We start from the raw sequence: 17,388 nt of genomic DNA on the forward strand, positions 1-17,388 counted from the left end.
TGTTCATCCTCTATGCAAAGCCCTTTTTTAGTCCAGCTGCTTCTCAAATGGCCCTGGAGGCGCTGCCCAGTCTGGCTGAATTATTTCTCTGACCTCAGCCCAGCAGCAGTGCCCTGTGCTTCTTGCCCCATGCACTCCAGCACCAGTTCCAGGTTCTGTTTGCTTAAGAACCTGCTTGGCTTGTTCCCATTACTAAGCTACTTCCTCTACCTAGAACCATCTTCCAACTCTGGAGGCCATTCGATCACTCACCCACTGCAGGTCTGGACTCACATTTTAGTGCTAGGAAGACATCCCTCATCATTTTTTACTATTGACACTTGCAGTCCTGCCTTAGTTTTTTTCATGAAACATAAAACCACAGGTCATGGCATTTATTTTTTGTTAAAAATATTTTATTTGGAAATGACTTAAACATTACAAGAAAGGTTCCAAGAATTAGGACAATGCAAAGAACATTCATATGTCCTTTACCTGAAATTGTTAATATTTTATTCAGCTTGCTTCATTTCAGTTCTCTCTCTCACACACACAGCATGGTTGTTTTTTTGTACTATGTTACATATATTACATTACATATATTGCTATATTATAGCCATTCGTCCCTAAATATTTTGGTGTTTACTTGCTACAGATAGGGATGTACTCTTACATAACACATCTGACTGTTATTGACCAAAGACTGCCCAGAAAGTGTCAAAATGACCAGCTTATTTAAATTGTGGACTATGGGAGGTAGCAGATATAGAATGCTTAATTATTTAGTCCTTTTATAGAGAGGAAATGACTCCTTTCTCCCCATCCCTGCAAGGAAGAGTCAGTCTTGTGATTCAGCCTGTGAACACTTGTAAAATCTCTACTTTTAAAATTGCAGGTCTTTTTGTCCTGTCTTCTCAGCCCAAATGTTGTTACAACTTATAAAAACTATATAATTTCAGTGGAGGCCGGCCAGATAGCACAGTGGGTAGGGTGTTTGCCTTGCACACGGCCATTCTGGGATCGACCCAGGTTTGATCTCTAGCATCCCAGATGGTCTCCCAAGCCTGTGAGGAGTGATTTCTGTGTACAGAGCCAGAAGTAATCTGAGTGCCACTGGGTGTGGCCCAACACCACCCCCAAAACCCAACTTCACTAGAATTAATAGGTGATCTGTTTATTTTCTTGCAACCTGGTATGCTTGTAATCAAAGTTGTCTTGGCTTATACTAACATCTCATGTGTCAATTTTTTAAGCCATTGTAATGAGTCCAAAAGTATAAGATGGAGTTCTACTCTTTTCCAAGTTTCTAATACAAGTCTTTTCTCTAATCTATAAATTATCCATTTATACTTTCCCGTATAGGATCATCTTTATTATTAGATATAGTATCTTGATGGTCTGCATCTTTTTTCTATCAATCTTTGTCAGCTATTTAACATTTCAACTTTATTTAATTTTATAGGAATTGATGACTTTATGTGTTAGTATATTTTATGGTATAACACCTACCTATGTTTTATAGTATAAAAACCTACAACCAAAGTGTCAACATCCATTCACCACAGAAGTTAATGTTCTGCCCATTGGACTCCCTCTACCCTTTCAGCCCACTCTCTTCTCCTTTGGTAATCTCAGTTTTGAAGTCACAGAGCAAGTATTTGTTTTGGTTGGATTTTATCTGTCCCCTTGCTTTGTTTCTTTAAATAAAACAAATAAGTGAGATCATATGGTATTTTTCTATCTTCTTCTGACTTAGTTCACTTACCATGACTCTTCCAGTTCCATCCATGTTGTAACAAAAGGCAAGATTACAGCCTTTCCAATAGCTGAATAAGTAGTATTCCATTGTACATATATATATACATATATATATATATTACAACTTGATCTGCTTTTTGTTGTTGAACACTTTGTTTCAGTGTTTTGACTTCTTATATAGGGCTACAATGCATAGGTATACATGTGTAGATAGTTCTTTTTTGGAAGGTGTGTGCTCAGGGTTTACATCTGACTCTGTGCTCAGAGAATACTCATGGTAAGAATTGATGGGGTAAACATGATTATCTGTGTTTGAACCCTGGTCACCCTTGTGAGGGCAAGCATCCTTGTCTGCTATACTGTTTGGCCCTCATATATATGTTTTTAATTAGTGTTATCATTGGCTATTTTTAAGTCCTTTACTATGACTTTTGTTTGTTTGGCCACACCCAGCATTGCTCAGGGGTTACTCCTAGCTCTGCACTCAGAAATCGCTCCTGGCAGGTTCAGGGAACCATATGGGATGTCGGGAATTGAGCTTGGGTCTGCCTCAGGTTACCTGCATGCAAGGTAAATGCCCTACCACTGTGCTACCACTCTGGCCCCTTTTACTTTTTTGGTTTTGGGGCCACACCCGGTGACGCTCAGAGGTTACTCCTGGCTATCTGCTCAGAAATCGCTCCTGGCTTAGAGGACCATATTGGGACACTGGGGATCAAACTGAGGTCCATCCTGGATCAGCTGTATGCAAGGCAAACACCCTACCACTGCGCTATCATTCCAGACCCTATTTTAATTTTATTTTTTTGGTTTTTGGGTACACCCAGCAGTGCTCCTGGCTCTATGCTCAGAAATTACTCCTGGCAGGCTCGGGGGACCATATGGGATACCAGGATTCAAACTACCGACCTTCTACATGCAAGGCAAATGCCTTACCTCCATGCTATCTCTCTGGCTCCCGATTTTTATATGGTATATTAAAATGAATGGTATTAAATGGTATTTTAAAATGAAAAATATCATTCTCTATTTGTCCCTCTTGCTCTGACTTTATTCAGTATGGATACCTTCTAGTTCCATCAATGTAACAATGAACTGCTAGATTACATCTTCTTATGACTGCTTACATATATATTCACATACATAGAGAGAAAACAGTTCTCTTATCTATTTAGATATTCTTGGGAACTTGATTTGTTGTCAATTCTACTCTATTGTGAATAGTGCTATAATAAATATAGGAGTGAAAGTATCAGTTTTGGTTTCTTGGGTAGGTAGATCTCAAGGAGTGGAATCATTTTTGGGAAGTCTACATACTGTTTCCTAGAGCCTGGACCTGATGTTTTCACCAAAGTAAATGAAAGTTCCTTTTCCCCCACAACCTCATTAGCACAGGTTGTTTCTACTCTTTTTGATGTATGCCAGTCACACTGGTGTGAAGTGATGTCTCATTGTTGTTTTGATTTGCATTTCTCTGATAAGTGATGAAGAGCACTTTTTCATATACAGTCATCTTTATGTCATCCTCTTTAAGCTCTTTTCCTTCCATCCATCAATTTGAGCACATACTTACTTTTTTATAAAAGCACACACAGTACATATACATTCATTCACAAATAAACCATAATGTTGACTTATTTTATTATTTGTCTGATACATTAAAATGTAAATTCTACAAGAAAAAAACATAACCTACTTTGTTATTGATTTTCTAGTACAAAGAACAGGACTCAGAAAATGAGAAGTATTCAATAAATAGTTGTTGATGAAAAAAGAAAAAAGCAACCTCAAAGGCTAGTAGTCTTCCCAAATAATTATGGCTGAACAAACAAACAAACAAAATCAAAACAAAACAAAAACCACCAGAACTTTTTTTCTTCTAGGCTTCAAAGCACACAGGAAAGATAAGCATCTGGATAGCAAATATTTTTGTGATTATTTACTATATTTACCATATTACGTCTAATTTTTCTGACCTTATTTACCTGTGGGCTTCGGTAGTTGCATCCTCCTTGATTATTAAAAGAGACATGAAGGCAGATGCTATGAGGTATTTAAAAAGAAAATGACAGGACTCAAATAAAGGTTTTTGAGATTTAGGAACTGGAGCAATAGCACAGCAGTAGGGCATTGACTTTAAAAGTGGATGACCCTGGATGGACCCAGGTTCAATACCCAGCATCCATTAGGGTCTCCAGAGCCTGCCATGAGTAATTTCTGTACACAGGGCCAGGAGTAATCCCTGAGCACTGCCAACTGTGGCCCAATCCCCCTCCAAAAAAAAAAAAAAAGATTTAGTACATAACTGAACTGCAGTTTCAAAGCCCTCTTTGATTTCAACTTTCCCCAGGAATGTGGTCCCAACTGGTCAGTAGTGAGCTGCCTGGTCAGTACTGATAGGATAATCTTCCATTCTCCAAAGGAAAATGAGGTACTCTGTCATATGACCCTTATCTAGTCCCCTAAGCCTGACATACATTATTTTCTTTTTTCCTTTTTATTTTATTTTATTTTTTGGTTTGGGGGCCACACCTGGTGGCAAGAAATACATCATTTTCATATGTGCCTTTTACTATCCATAAAAATCTTCTATTTTGAGTTGCTTTTTGGGGCCACCTTTCTACTGACTGGATGCTGCCTGATTTATGATTTGTTTAATAGAGTTGATGTTTAAAGTGGAATCTAGTTTAAAGTAAGATTTCACTAAGTTTAAAGTGAAATCTATGGTTATTGTTATTGTTTTGTTAGATGTTGTGGATAGGAGAATATATCAGGCTCACAGCACTCCACAGTGCAAACTGAAACCTGTCCTCAGGCTGGAATGCAGTCTAACCCGGAGGGTCAAATGGTGATACAGGGAGTGAAACTTGCCCCAGCTAGCTCACCTCTTGCTATGTTCTCTCCTAGCAGCCCTAATGCTCCTCAAGAAATAACCATATACTGGGGCCAGAGAGATAGCATGGAGGTAAGGCATTTGCCTTGCATGCAGAAGGATGGTAGTTTGAATCCCAGCATCCCATATGGTCCCCGAGTCTGCCAGGAGCGATTTTTTTTTTTTAATTTTTATTGTGACCAAAGTGCATTACAAATCTTTCACTGCATCATTTATGGTACATAGTGACAATGAATGAGGGGCATTCCCACCACCAGTGCTGTCTTCCCTCCGCCCCTGTTCCCAATATGTATCCCATGTCTCCCTCCTTTACCCCCCAGAATGCTAGTGCAACTGGTCTCCACTTTACAGCTTGTTGTAGATTGAGTATCCATTCCACCATCATTGGAGATAAAAAGGATAAGAAAAAAGGGAGAAAAAAATTTGGTGACAACTTCCAAAAAAAGAGAGAGGGAAAAAAAGAAAAATGGGAGAAAAAAGAAAAAATGGATCCTCCTCCCCCTCCCCCCAAAGCCCAGTTGCCAGACCTGGCCCGGAAGACCAGTCTGGCATGCGGAAATCTCGGTCTCCTGGACTAAGTGGTCAGCCCAGGAGGTCATTGGCCAGCTGTCTGCCCAGATTCCCAGCCATACCCGTAGGAGAGGAGCAGGAATCCTGGTATGTGGGATCTTTTGGGTCCAGCTGCAGCCTCCCTCTTCAGTATGAAAAAGCATGGGGGAAGAGTTTGCCTCCTCCCCATCCCCCCAGAGCTCAGATGCCAGACCTGGCCTTGAAAGCCAGCCTGGCGTGGGGGTCTCTCGGTCTCCTGGACTAACTGGTCAGTCCTGGAGGCCTTTGGCCAGCTGTCTGCCCAGATTCCCAGCCATACTCGTAGGAGAGGAGCAGGAATCCTGGCATGTGGGATATTCTGGGTCCAGCTGCAGCCTCCCTCTCCAGTATCCAGGAGCGATTTCTGAGCATAGAGCTAGGGGTAACACCTGAGCGCTGCCTGGTATGACCCAAAAACCAACCAACCAACCAAACAAACAAAAAAACATATAGAAATCAAGTTAGAAGTAACATAAGAGAAGTTAGTCCTGGGGTGGGGACCTAGCAGAGAAATCTGCCGTCTAGAAGCCCTGGCATCTTGGAAACTGACTCTGTCATTCCATTTGTCCTCAGAAGCTATAAATAGATAGCTTCAGTATCAGTACTGGCCAGACCAGCAGCACAGGCAAACCCAGGCAGGAAGTAGATTTGGGGGGAGGATGTCACAGAGAAAGTACATATAGTAGAATGGATGGGATGAGGTGATGCCTGTTCCAGTACACCCCACATCAGATCACTGGTATTCAGGATGTCTCCTAGAATTTTTTTTGTGGGGGAATCACACCTGGCAGCGCTCAGGGGTCACTCCTGACTCTACACTCAGAAATCGCTCCTGGCAGGCTTGGAGGACCATATGGGATGCTAGGATTCAAACCACTGTCCTTCTTTATGCAAGGCAAACGCCTTACCTCCATGTTATCTCTCCAGCCCCGTCTCCTAGAATTTTCTGACCTGCCTAACATGCCATCATGTTGGTCTAGCAGATAGTCCTACTATCTTGTCCAAAAGCCATCTTTCCAAGGATCTGGTCATAATAAACTGTGAACTCTGGGACTTCAAGTTTCTGTCAAGGAGCAGGCAGTTAGCCTTGGAATTTCCAGGTGTTTTTTACTTGAGAAATCTTCTGGAATTATAAGAACCTTTGAATAACTTCTTGCCCATTTTTCTTCCATTACCAAATGCTCTGGGTCTTGCATTCATCCCCTTTGCTAAATTACTTGGATACTGAGAGATTTTTTGCAAAATCTTATCATCTCTCTGAGCCTATTGCAAACTAGATTCTTTGGTTCTAGAGACAAGAGTATAGACTACAGGATAATAATTACAGATCTGGATGTCTGTGGTAGAGAACAAGGACAGGCTGGCTTGGGGAGAGGGAGGTGTTAAACTTCCATGTAGTGTAGACTGACTCAACCTCTTTAACAGAGCTCTAGATCCAAATGACAGAGAAGAGTCGTCTTTTGGCTAGTCCTCTCTCCCTGAATCTGGGGTCAAGATGTTCTCTTGAGCTAAGCTCCTCTGTAGCCAAGGCAGCCACCAGGAACAGTGTCGAAAAGTGGCCACACCCCGTCTATGAAGGGCAGTCTCAGGAGCACCTCAGAGCTCTTGTTCCTCTCACAAATTTATTATTATTATTTTTGTGTTGTCCCATTCACAATACAGATCAGACAAAGAGCCTGGGCTGAGGTGTATATGGGGTGCATTTACTGTACCTCCTCTTTCTATATAGTCAGTGTAAAGAACACAGCCTGTGGTAAGCATTGGGAGGCCTTATCTTTTCTTTTCTTTTTTCTTTTTTTTTTGATTTTATATATATATATATATATATATATATATATATATATATATATATAAAAAAAAAACCTTCACCAGTGCAACATTCCCATCACCAATATCCCAAGTGTCCCTCCTCCCCACCCCACACTGGCCTGTACTCTAGACAGACTTTCTACTTCCCTCATTCAGTCACATTTTGTTATAATAGTTCTCAGTGTAATTATTTCTGTGACTGCACCAAACAATCTCAGTGGTCATTCATGTCAGGAGCTGGACCCTCCAGTCCTCCTCTATTTTGTCTCTGAGAATCATTACACAAATGTTTTTCATTTATCTCAAAACCCATAGATGAGTGTGACCATTTTGTGTTTATCTCTCTCCCTCTGACTTATTATGCAGCTGTCAGAAGAGATGAAGTGATGAAATTTTTCTATATATGGATGTATATGGAATCTGTTATGCTGAGTGAAATAAGCCTCTCACAAATTTAAATACAAAGCTCATTAGTGGATAAATTGCATTTTTATTTATCCATGATTGTCTATGACAAATGCAACCTACACTGTCTGATATTGTCTTAGATTACATCATACATTTTTTGTCTTAACTTCTCCAAATATTCAATATAGGAGTCAAGAGATAGTTTAGCAGGTAGGGCATTTGCCTTGCATGTGTTCATCCTGGGAAGAATTCCTGGGCCACATTTTTTCTTTCATTTTTCATTTCAGCTTTTGCTACATTCCCCCTGTTAACAAATCCTGAGACCTAGGAAGGCACCACGTTTAAAAGGCCCTAACTGCCTAAGGGACGGCTTTTAAAAGCTGTCTGCTATTACAGAAACTTTTTCAAAGCAGTCTGTACTCACTGAGAGGATGTTTGAAAAAGTAGCTCCTGTAAGAAAAGATGCTTGAGAAAATAACCTATATTCACAGGCATTAAGGCCCTGAAAAACCTTGGTTGCCTATCCATGAGGAATTCAGGAAATAAATATTAATTGAGACATAATTTTAGCTGACAGTTTAAAGATTATTTAAATATATAACATGCCCTATGAGGAACATTTGTGTAGATTCTAATTTTTATTTAGTCTTCCAGAAATATTACTCATCTTCTAATCTAACTTTACTCTTAGCCTATATGCAGTCATAGTAAGAGTTAACATTTCAGGCTGCAGTTCAGTATGCATAAAACCAAAACAATTCTGAACTGACCTTGCTACTGAGAAACTTCTTTTTTTTTTTTTTTTTTTTGTTTTTGTTTTTGGGCCACACCCGGTAACGCTCAGGGGTTACTTCTGGCTATGTGCTCAGAAGTCGCTCCTGGCTTGGGGGGCCATATGGGACACCGGGGGATCGAACCGCGGTCCGTCCAAGGCTAGCGCAGGCAAGGCAGGCACCTTACCTTTAGCGCCACCGCCCGGCCCGCTACTGAGAAACTTCTGATAGCAAAAAGCGACTTCAAAAGTGAAGCTGCGGGCCCGGAGAGATAGCACAGCGGCGTTTGCCTTGCAAGCAGCCGATTCAGGACCAAAGGTGGTTGGTTCGAATCTCGGTGTCTCATATGGTCCCCCGTGCCTGCCAGGAGCTATTTCTGAGCAGACAGCCAGGAGTAACCCCTGAGCACCGCCGGGTGTGGCCCAAAAACCAAAAAAAAAAAAAAAGTGAAGCTGCTCTGTCAAAATATATTTGAACATTTTGCATCTGTGCATCAGTACTTTTTTTTTTTTGGTAAAATTAGTTTTGTTTGAATAACTTTGTTTGAAAATTATGACTGGTCAAGAAATTGAGTATAAGTATTCTACCCTTTGCTTTGAATCAACGGAACAGAGCTTAAATTCAACTTGAGTCCTTGGCCTCTGTCTCCCACAGCCACCTGTGCACACACCTTTCAAGGAACCTCAAAGATTCTGTACTGTCAGGACCAATCAGTTTGTGACAAGCTTTTGGGGGCTGTTCCTAATAGTACTGGAGGGCCGCCCTACAAGGTACCTGGGATTAACCCAATCTAACCTATAGTGTCTTCATGTTATTAGAAACATAATCAGTGTTAAATATACTATGGCATACTTATACCACAGAATGCCGTGTCAACATTGATAATGGAGAGATGAATATGAATTGTTAACAGGTGCTCTAGCTCTTTGAGCTTGTTCCCTGATGCTTTTGTTTCAGCCCCACATTGTTATTCCCAGACTCTCTCTAGCACCAACCTGCTCTGGGTTAACCTTTTTATTGAAAATTGAATGTCCTGCAGTTGCTTCTTTGTGATTCTCCTTTAAAGCTCTGGTCTTTTTCTTCTGGTATCTTTCTTTCCTGAATCTTACCTGTCCTATTTTCTTCACAATTTTCTAGAAGCTCTCTGGTTCTATACCAACAACACTAGAACACCCTTTTATCTAGGGAGCCTTCCCTGACCCCCATTTTTTGTTAAGTTGCCTAACTGTAATTATTTTGTTGTTGGGAAGGTGGCCAGACTAGCAGAGCTCAGAGCTTACTAGGAGTTTCAGATATTTCAGTGAAAATGGAGCTAGGGCTCAAACGTGAATCAGCTGTGTACAAGGAGAGCAAAAGTACTTGTTATATTATCTCTCCTGTCCACCTGCTCAGTTCTTTGGAAACATCCCCAAAATACTTAAAAGTCCAGACTTTTACAACTGGACTTTTCAACTTACAGGTGATGAGGGCACCACACTCATTCTGTGTAGAGAAAATATTTTATTATAAAAGAGATTTCATGAAATCTTTCATCAATTGAGGGAGATGACAGAGGATGAATTCTTCACAGTAGTTATGAAAGGGCAAATCTAAGATAATTTCCAAAGAACTGATAGGTCTTGTCAACAGTTGTGTTCAACAGGTAGGTGTTGAAATTCTTAAGTACAGCATACACTTTGATTCAATAATTCCACTTGTAGAAATTTATCTAGAAAAATATTTAGTCATTTAAGATAGTAAGATTATGTAATGATTGTTCATCAAAGAATGAATTTGTTTTAATTGAAAAATAAATTTGTCCATAAATGAGAACTATTAAAGGCATCATCAGTGTTAAATGTACTATGGCACATTTATACCATTGAATGCCTTTCAAACAAATAATGGAAAGAAAATGCATTGCCAAGGAGAGTGTAATATTAAGTAAAAAAATAAAATGATATATGGCACACTTGAAAAGACTATATTTCAGTAGTAGTGATTATGTGAGTTTTCTTTTACTTTGTTATTTTAGCCTCACCCAGTGGTACTGAGCTTCCACCATTGCAGTGTTGAGTTGGGGTAAGATATGTTGTATATGTAAACATTTCAATGGGATTATTATGCTACTGACCATACCCTGATGGGTGATTGTGCCCTACCTTAGGGTGTGACCTGGCATTCTGCTCCCACCCTAGGGTGGTACCTGATCCCACCATTGGGTGGTACCTGATTCTGGGAGATAAAAGCAAGGGTCTGTGGAAGGTGGGGGGCTTTTTGGCTGGAATTGATGCTGAGGCTTTGGACTTCAGTCTTGTCCACCGAATAAAGCTAATATTTCCACAAGCCTGACTGTCTGCAAGCTGTTTACCCGAGGCTTCACCCCAGAATCGCTGGCTGAACAGGGTGGCAGACGCGTGCTCTGAGCTGGAGGGGAAAGATCTCATCCCCCATCCCTCCATCAGTCATCCTCATCAAGGGCTGATTTGCAACAAGATATTCTTGGTAGTGTTCAAAAGACTATGTGGTGCCAGGGGCTGAACTTGGGCCTTCCATGTGCAAAATATGCACTGTCTTAATTCTAGCTCCTACCTCATAGTTCAATTATGTTGTATAGCTTAATTTAAGACAGAAAAAGGTAATTTGTCAAAGAATCATAGTAAAATGATAGAAATAGATAAAATGACTGCTTAGGCAATGTAGTATAGAGAAGTGTGAGGAGACATCCATATTTAATGGGTGAAAAGGGGGAAAGATGAGAAATAATGAAATAATTCAAAGACAAGAACAGAAAAGATATGGGGGAAAGAGGAGAGGAAGGGGAAGAGGAAGAGGATTGACCACCTAGGAGTACTTGCTTGTGATACACACTGCCAGTTGATTCCCCAAAGCCAATCCCACATCCCACCTTCTACAGTAAGTACCTGTTTATCTTCCTTTGTAATCAGATACTCCTGGCTTAACGGCCAAGTTCCATTTCAATGACTTGGTCGTTAAGAGAACTGGTTGTTAAGTGAGGAACTGCATGTACTGTATACAGTAGTACAGTATATGCATAGTACTTGCCAGTACAGTATTCTGAAGAAGTAAAATAACAAAAAAGATCGAATGAAAAACTTCCACTTGTTTTAATTTGCATAGGTTGTGTCATTTACACACAGTACTGCAATGGATTACAGAACAGAAAGTAAAGTAGGTCCATTAAAGCACCAAAAAGCATAGTACTGTACTGTAGAGTGTACAAGATGGAAAAAAGATATTTAAAATAAAATAAAATAACGGTGAAGAGATGGTCGCAAGTGTGAGCAATTGCTAAACAGGTAGGTTGTTAAGCGAGGAGTATCTATATTTTTAATACTTGTAGAGTATCTGTTGGGGGAGAGAGTGGGGCTTTTAAAGCATGTTTTTCTTTCCTAATGAAGCAGGCATAGAGAAAATTTGTCTTACATTGTTTCTTGTTCTGTTTTCATATGCATGATGCATTGCTTGGAGCACCTCTAGTAGCCAGCTTATATTTCAAGGGAACCAGAAATACTAGCCCAGAGTCTTAGCTTCTTTTCTATGCAAGGAGACACATCTGTGTGATCTAAATTGTCACTTGCTGTATTGCCTGTGGCTGCAGATGAAGTCATTTTTGTTTTTTTTTTTTTTTTTTGGTTTTTGGGCCACACCCGGCGGTGCTCAGGCGTTACTCCTGGCTGTCTGCTCCGAAGTAGCTCCTGGCAGGCACGGGGGACCATATGGGACACCGGGATTCAAACCAACCACCTTTGGTCCTGGATCGGCTGCTTGCAAGGCAAACACGCTGTGCTATCTCTCCGGGCCCAAATGAAGTCATTCTTAACTGGTACAGAAAACAAGGAAGATAAATAAGGTTGTATGTGGCCTTTGAGTTTAGCAAGTCTACCATACTGATCAGGAGAGCTAGTCAGGAGAGAGAAGTCAGGCTTCTTGGGCTAGTCTGATGGTGAGGAATTAGAGTCAGAGACTGGGCCACTCTTCTAAGAGATTGGTGAGTAAAAAGAATAAATAGGATAATGTAAAATCAGCCATGGTAGGTGAAGATTTCTTCTGTGCCACCATAGTTGTTCTCTGAGCTCCAGCAGAAGGGACGCCAACTTTTTGAGCTTTGCATCTTCAAGCAAAGACAGAGTAAGTGCTTATCAAATATGTATCATGGGGTGGTTTTTGGAGATGTTATGGTTTTTGAGTACACATAAGCTTCTCCAGAGGTTTCCTGGCTGAAAACTTCTTGCAACTATTTCTTGAAGTAATTCAGGTCTGTGCTCAGGAGAGATCCCTGATAGTGCTCAGGGAATCCTATTTGTTGTCATGGATTGAACATGATTGACTCAGAGGCTGCTGCAAGAAAAGTATCTTTCCTCCTGTACTAGCTTTCTGACCCCTGAATCTCAGGTTTCTTTCCTATATATAGCAATAAAAATACTTTTTTTCTTGTTGGTTTTTTTTTTTGGACTATACCCGGTGGCACTCAGGGTTTACTCCTGGCTCTGTGCTGAATGATTTTCTATACCCAGATCTTGTAGAGCAAAATAAAACTCATGATACGTCTTCTCTAACATTCTTCTCATGATAAAGATGCAGAATTATTGAAATCAGAATTAAAAATATTCTTTAGAAAGATGGTAAAATGGTCAGTAAGTAAACAGCTGAAAAGGCATGCTGTAGTTTACTGAGAAAAAAGTTGAGAGAAAGGTGTTTTTAGGGAACAAAAAGAAATTGAGCTGGTGTGTAATTATGGACAGACCACAGAGGAGAGTATGAAAATCTGAAGCAATGATCAGGAACTTCAGTTGAGGAGCTTGTCAAGGGAGAAGACAATGAATGGTAAGAACAAACGTAGGCCACACAGTTCTGAATAAAGTTTATTACATAATATGTACAGCAAATGTAGTAAATGAACGTATCTGGCAAATCAATTCACTGCAATAAAGAAAAATAAATGAATGGAAAATCTGTGTCTGCAGAGTACATGCTTTTGGTGTAAATAACAAAATAGTTAAATTAATTGGTTATATATAATGTCAATTTTCTGTCAAGGTATTCTGTAATAATTTTAAGCAATATTACTTAAAACCACTGCAGATAAATAGGACTGAAATTAAAAAAATAAAAGAAACTATAACTGAGATAAAAGTTACCTCTTGTCCAAGAAAGAATGACAATTTTCACACTTTGCAATGGTCATTTTTTGTGCCACAGATCTGCAGATGACTTATTTGGAATTCTTTCATTTAAATAAAAATGCAAAAAACTTCATGACTTCCTTTTTACCCCCTTTAGCTCAAAATTTTTAAATTATTTTTTCTATACAAAGTAGTTACATTGGCTATACAAAGTTAAATATACATATTTACAGTCCCACTTCTGAAGCAAATGATAGTTTTCTTTTACTGACCCCAGAGAGACTGCAAAAGCTAAGTCATTTGAGGCTTGCTTTTCCCCAGAAGCATGGCTAATATATCAAAATGTGCTGCAAGGCATGCTGCCAGTTAGTTGCACTTGCTATTAATAAATTTGTATAAACATTTCAGCATAAAAATAGGTATTTTATAATACTAAATGTCTGAAGACAAAAGAGCAATGGGAAACCTTTTATTTCATAATATAGAGGAAGCTGAAGTTTGATGCAATTTTTAACATTATTTTATTAAAGATGGGCAAATTGGTGAGGCATACCTGGGTTTCTGAAGCTATACAAATGTGTGAGGAATGGTGAAAATTTCCATCATTTGCAAACGTGGCTTTACAAATTGGTTTTATTTTCTAGCTGTATTCAAAGAGGCATTTAAAATGACCTGATCTAGGATCACCCCCTCAGAAAAATGTACATAAAATCCTGTTATTAGTGGTTTGCTTCTAAGACAGGTCAGGAATCCCATTAGCCAATTCAAGGATGACATTTGGAAAGGGGTTAAATGCTGCCATGTGCAGTACATAGGCATGCACCAGTGCACTAGATTCTCTGGGGAGAGAGAGCGCGTATATAGAAAAGCAGGGCCCTTGGATGATACAGAGGTACTTCCAGAGCAATAAGTCTAATCTAAGGCCCTTTCTACTCAGGAGGCTCCTCCGGCCCACCTAACAGCAGTGCAATAGCCTTCCCCCCATGAATTTGGGTTCAGCTCTGACCTCACAGAAAAAGGAATGTCTCTGGGAAGAGAAACATTCCTCAAGCCAGTCTTTCCACTTCTTCCTGAGAGCAGGGTGTGAGAGAAGAGGAAGAGAGTGATGGTGCTTGTAACTCTCTGAGGATGGAGGGATTGCTGGAGTATCCCACCAGGGATAGCAGACACAGAAGCTAAGGCAGAGACTATGAAGACCAAATTTTGCTCATTTACTCAAACACCCCATTTGGTTCTGGGGCATTCAATGGTTCTAGGCAGAGAGCCAGGGTTTCCTGTCCACACCCTACCATCTAGAATTGCTACTCTGGGTGTGTGTTTGTGGGGAAGATGAGTCTGAAGACTCTGGAAACAATTCCAAGAATTTCCAGCCACACAGAACCCCTCAGGCCAAGGTTCTTCCAGCACACTAGTCTTCAAAAGTGAGCTTTATAAAGGAGACAGAAATAGGACAGTACTTGCTAGGATCCCTTCAGGAAAAATGCATCTCTCTGCTCTCACACTCTTCTTAGCACCTATCACAATCTCTCTCGAGATATTTTGGAGTCTGTCTCCCTTATCACCTCCAAGTTCCCAGTGGGCAGGAATAGCTTATTTTTATCTTGAGCTCTCTGTTAACAGTAGAGAAGTCAACAAACATCCTTGAGTTAAGTAGAGTTTTGAGTCCGAACTCCAGATACACAAAGAGCTCCCTCCTTGGATTTGACTCCCCACCAAGGGCCAACTTCCTGAAGTGACACAACTGCCATCTCACACACTTGGGGACCCTGAACCTGCAGCTTCTACTCCAAAACTTCCCCAGGCACTGTCAGAATCCATAATCAGGGAGCTACTCCATTCTACATGGTCCATCTACTCCTCTCTGGAGTAGAAGCAGAGACCCAGTGAATCTCTTTCATTGAAGTTCCAGGAATCTGGTGCACGTCAGTGTCTGGAAAATCCATCACTTATCATCATCCTCAGTTCTCTTTGAGAAAAGGTCTATCAATACCAAACTGTCCTGGCCAGAAACCAACGATGGTTAACAATGATGTCCTGATAAATGAAATGGTGACTATGTACGAAAGCATGGGAAACTTTCACAGTGTAAATGACCTTCAGAACTACAGGGCTTCCTGAGCTGTAGATGTAGCTCAGTGGTAGAGAACTTGCTTTGCTTTGGCAAGCCCCTGGATTCTATGTCCTGCACCTCAAACAAAAAATGAACAACTATGGTGCTTTTTAACCTAATCACTTGGAAACTTCTCTGCCTGTACCCTGGGACTGAGTGTACAAGGCTCTGAGACTTTACCTCTATTATCTTAGGTGCCTTGGTTTTGAGTAGTTGGTCGAGTGGCCTCAGAAACCCAGGCTGATCTTCATCAGTATTGCTGGATCAGTGGCCTCTAAGCAACTACAGGAGCCTGTGCATGAAGCCACTGGAAAAATGGATGAGAGCTGCCTGGCACTGCAAGGCTGCTTCAGGCTAAAAAATCCATTTAAGCAGGTCAAGGCTGAGCAGCAAGAGACTTTTCTAACCTACCTGGATTGGATTGGGTGGCAGGTCAGATTAACCAAGGAGGGTTGAAATGGGGAAAGCTGGAGAGGCTCCAGAAGCAGCTAAGGAAATACAGATTTGCTTCATTCCATTTTGTTCAACGCACATTTTAAACCTGTCTGATAGACCATAAGCTTAAACAGGCTTGGGTTTCAAGCACAACACTTCTCTGTCCCTCTCTTGCTTTTCACTTTATCCACTGCATTAGCTTTCTTACTGACTTGATATTTAAGAGACCAGTTCATGAGTTGGGTTTCCTCTCCCAATAGAAATAATTTCTGTGTGTCATTCTTCTTATAGATACAAAGGCTTTACATAGTTGCCTGGAAAAGTACCAAACTGCCTTGTCCTTCTTGAAGTACCTATAAAAAAATTAAGCACACATACACAAAATTAGGAGGCCCATATGAATTCAGAGTTCCATGATCACCACCACCCATCAGCTTATAGAGTAGCTTATGGTTTGAAAGCACTAGCTTATTTCATTTAGAAGGCAGAAAAATGCTGGATGGTATGCAAAGCAGGCATTCTCTTACTGCTGTTTTTCAGTGAAGAAACCCAGACTCAGAAAACTTACAAAACAGGTCCCTGAAGCCACCGCCTTATAAGTAGGAAAGCAACTTTGAACCTCAGTCTTCTGAAGTTAAGCCCACTGCCAATACTTCTCCTTTTTGGAGAAATCAACATATTTATCCAACCCAATTCTGAACACCTTGGACACAGAATTTCCAAACTGTGATGTCTAGGCATTCACTAGTCAATACCACAAATCAAAAGGAAATTCTTCTAAGCCTATGCTTGAGTCCCACACCGATATAGCTACCAACTTTGTCTGGGGTCTTGGTGGGTTAGGCAATATCCTTTTTTGCCTTGGGGTTCTCTCTCTAGTTAAGGTGAGGAGTGGTAGACACATGTGTCTTTCTGATTGGTCCCTTATTAGAGACTTCAATCAGACCATTATATTTTTCCCCCTTGGATGTGGCTTAGAAAGGATTCTCTGAATATAATAGTTAAAACAGCTTTCACTAGTGAGATGGAATTGTTGTCTGAAATGAATGTCCAGTGAAAGAGTGTGCAGAGATAAAGACAGTGGAAAAAGCTAGCTGAACGTGAAGAATGGAGATGTCATGGTGTGGAGGGGTAGGTTGGTAATAAAGGCAACCACAGAGAACTGAAATGTGCCTGACAGTTAACTAGCAACTTTCCTGATGAACGAGAAAAAATTAGTTCTGCTGGATTCATTATTCAGTGTCAGCACTGGTCTACCTTTTAAAGTATTTGGGGAATTTAAAATATTTCTGTTACCTAGCTGCTGGGGATGTTCCCTTCAGTAAAATCAATGCCCCTCAACCCTATCACTCCTATCTTGGAACAGCTAGAAGCCATGAGAGCTGCACTTGTGTAGATTGTACCCACATGTAGTTACCAAGGGTTTGGAACTAGGCTAAATTGAGCTATGCTGTAATGGTGGAAAAAAAAATATACACTGGATTTTGAAGACTTACTATGAAAAGAATG

General features: G+C 40.5%; 1 protein-coding gene and 1 non-coding gene across 7 annotated transcripts in view; both read right to left on the reverse strand.

Annotated features, from left to right (window-relative positions):
- Positions 1-6,855: 6,855 nt before the first annotated feature.
- Positions 6,856-6,988, reverse strand: LOC125995582 (small nucleolar RNA SNORA51). Its single transcript, XR_007491080.1, has one exon. It is a non-coding gene; the product is annotated as a small nucleolar RNA SNORA51 (small nucleolar RNA).
- A 7,962-nt stretch (positions 6,989-14,950) lies between these two features.
- Positions 14,951-17,388, reverse strand: part of SORBS1 (sorbin and SH3 domain containing 1) — a 255,471-nt gene continuing 253,033 nt past the window's right edge. For 4 of the 6 annotated variants that reach the window (XM_049790808.1, XM_049790812.1, XM_049790811.1 and 1 more), the window contains one exon: positions 15,228-16,232. In XM_049790808.1, coding sequence (XP_049646765.1) covers positions 16,165-16,232 — 68 coding nt within the window. In that variant the 3' untranslated portion in view covers positions 15,228-16,164. Of the gene's footprint in view, positions 16,233-17,388 lie in introns of all 6 variants that reach the window. The other 2 variants (XM_049790807.1, XM_049790806.1) reach the window with 1 other exon arrangement.

This window comes from Suncus etruscus, chromosome 17 (assembly GCF_024139225.1).
Source record: "Suncus etruscus isolate mSunEtr1 chromosome 17, mSunEtr1.pri.cur, whole genome shotgun sequence".
Classification (NCBI taxonomy): Eukaryota; Metazoa; Chordata; class Mammalia; order Eulipotyphla; family Soricidae; genus Suncus; species Suncus etruscus.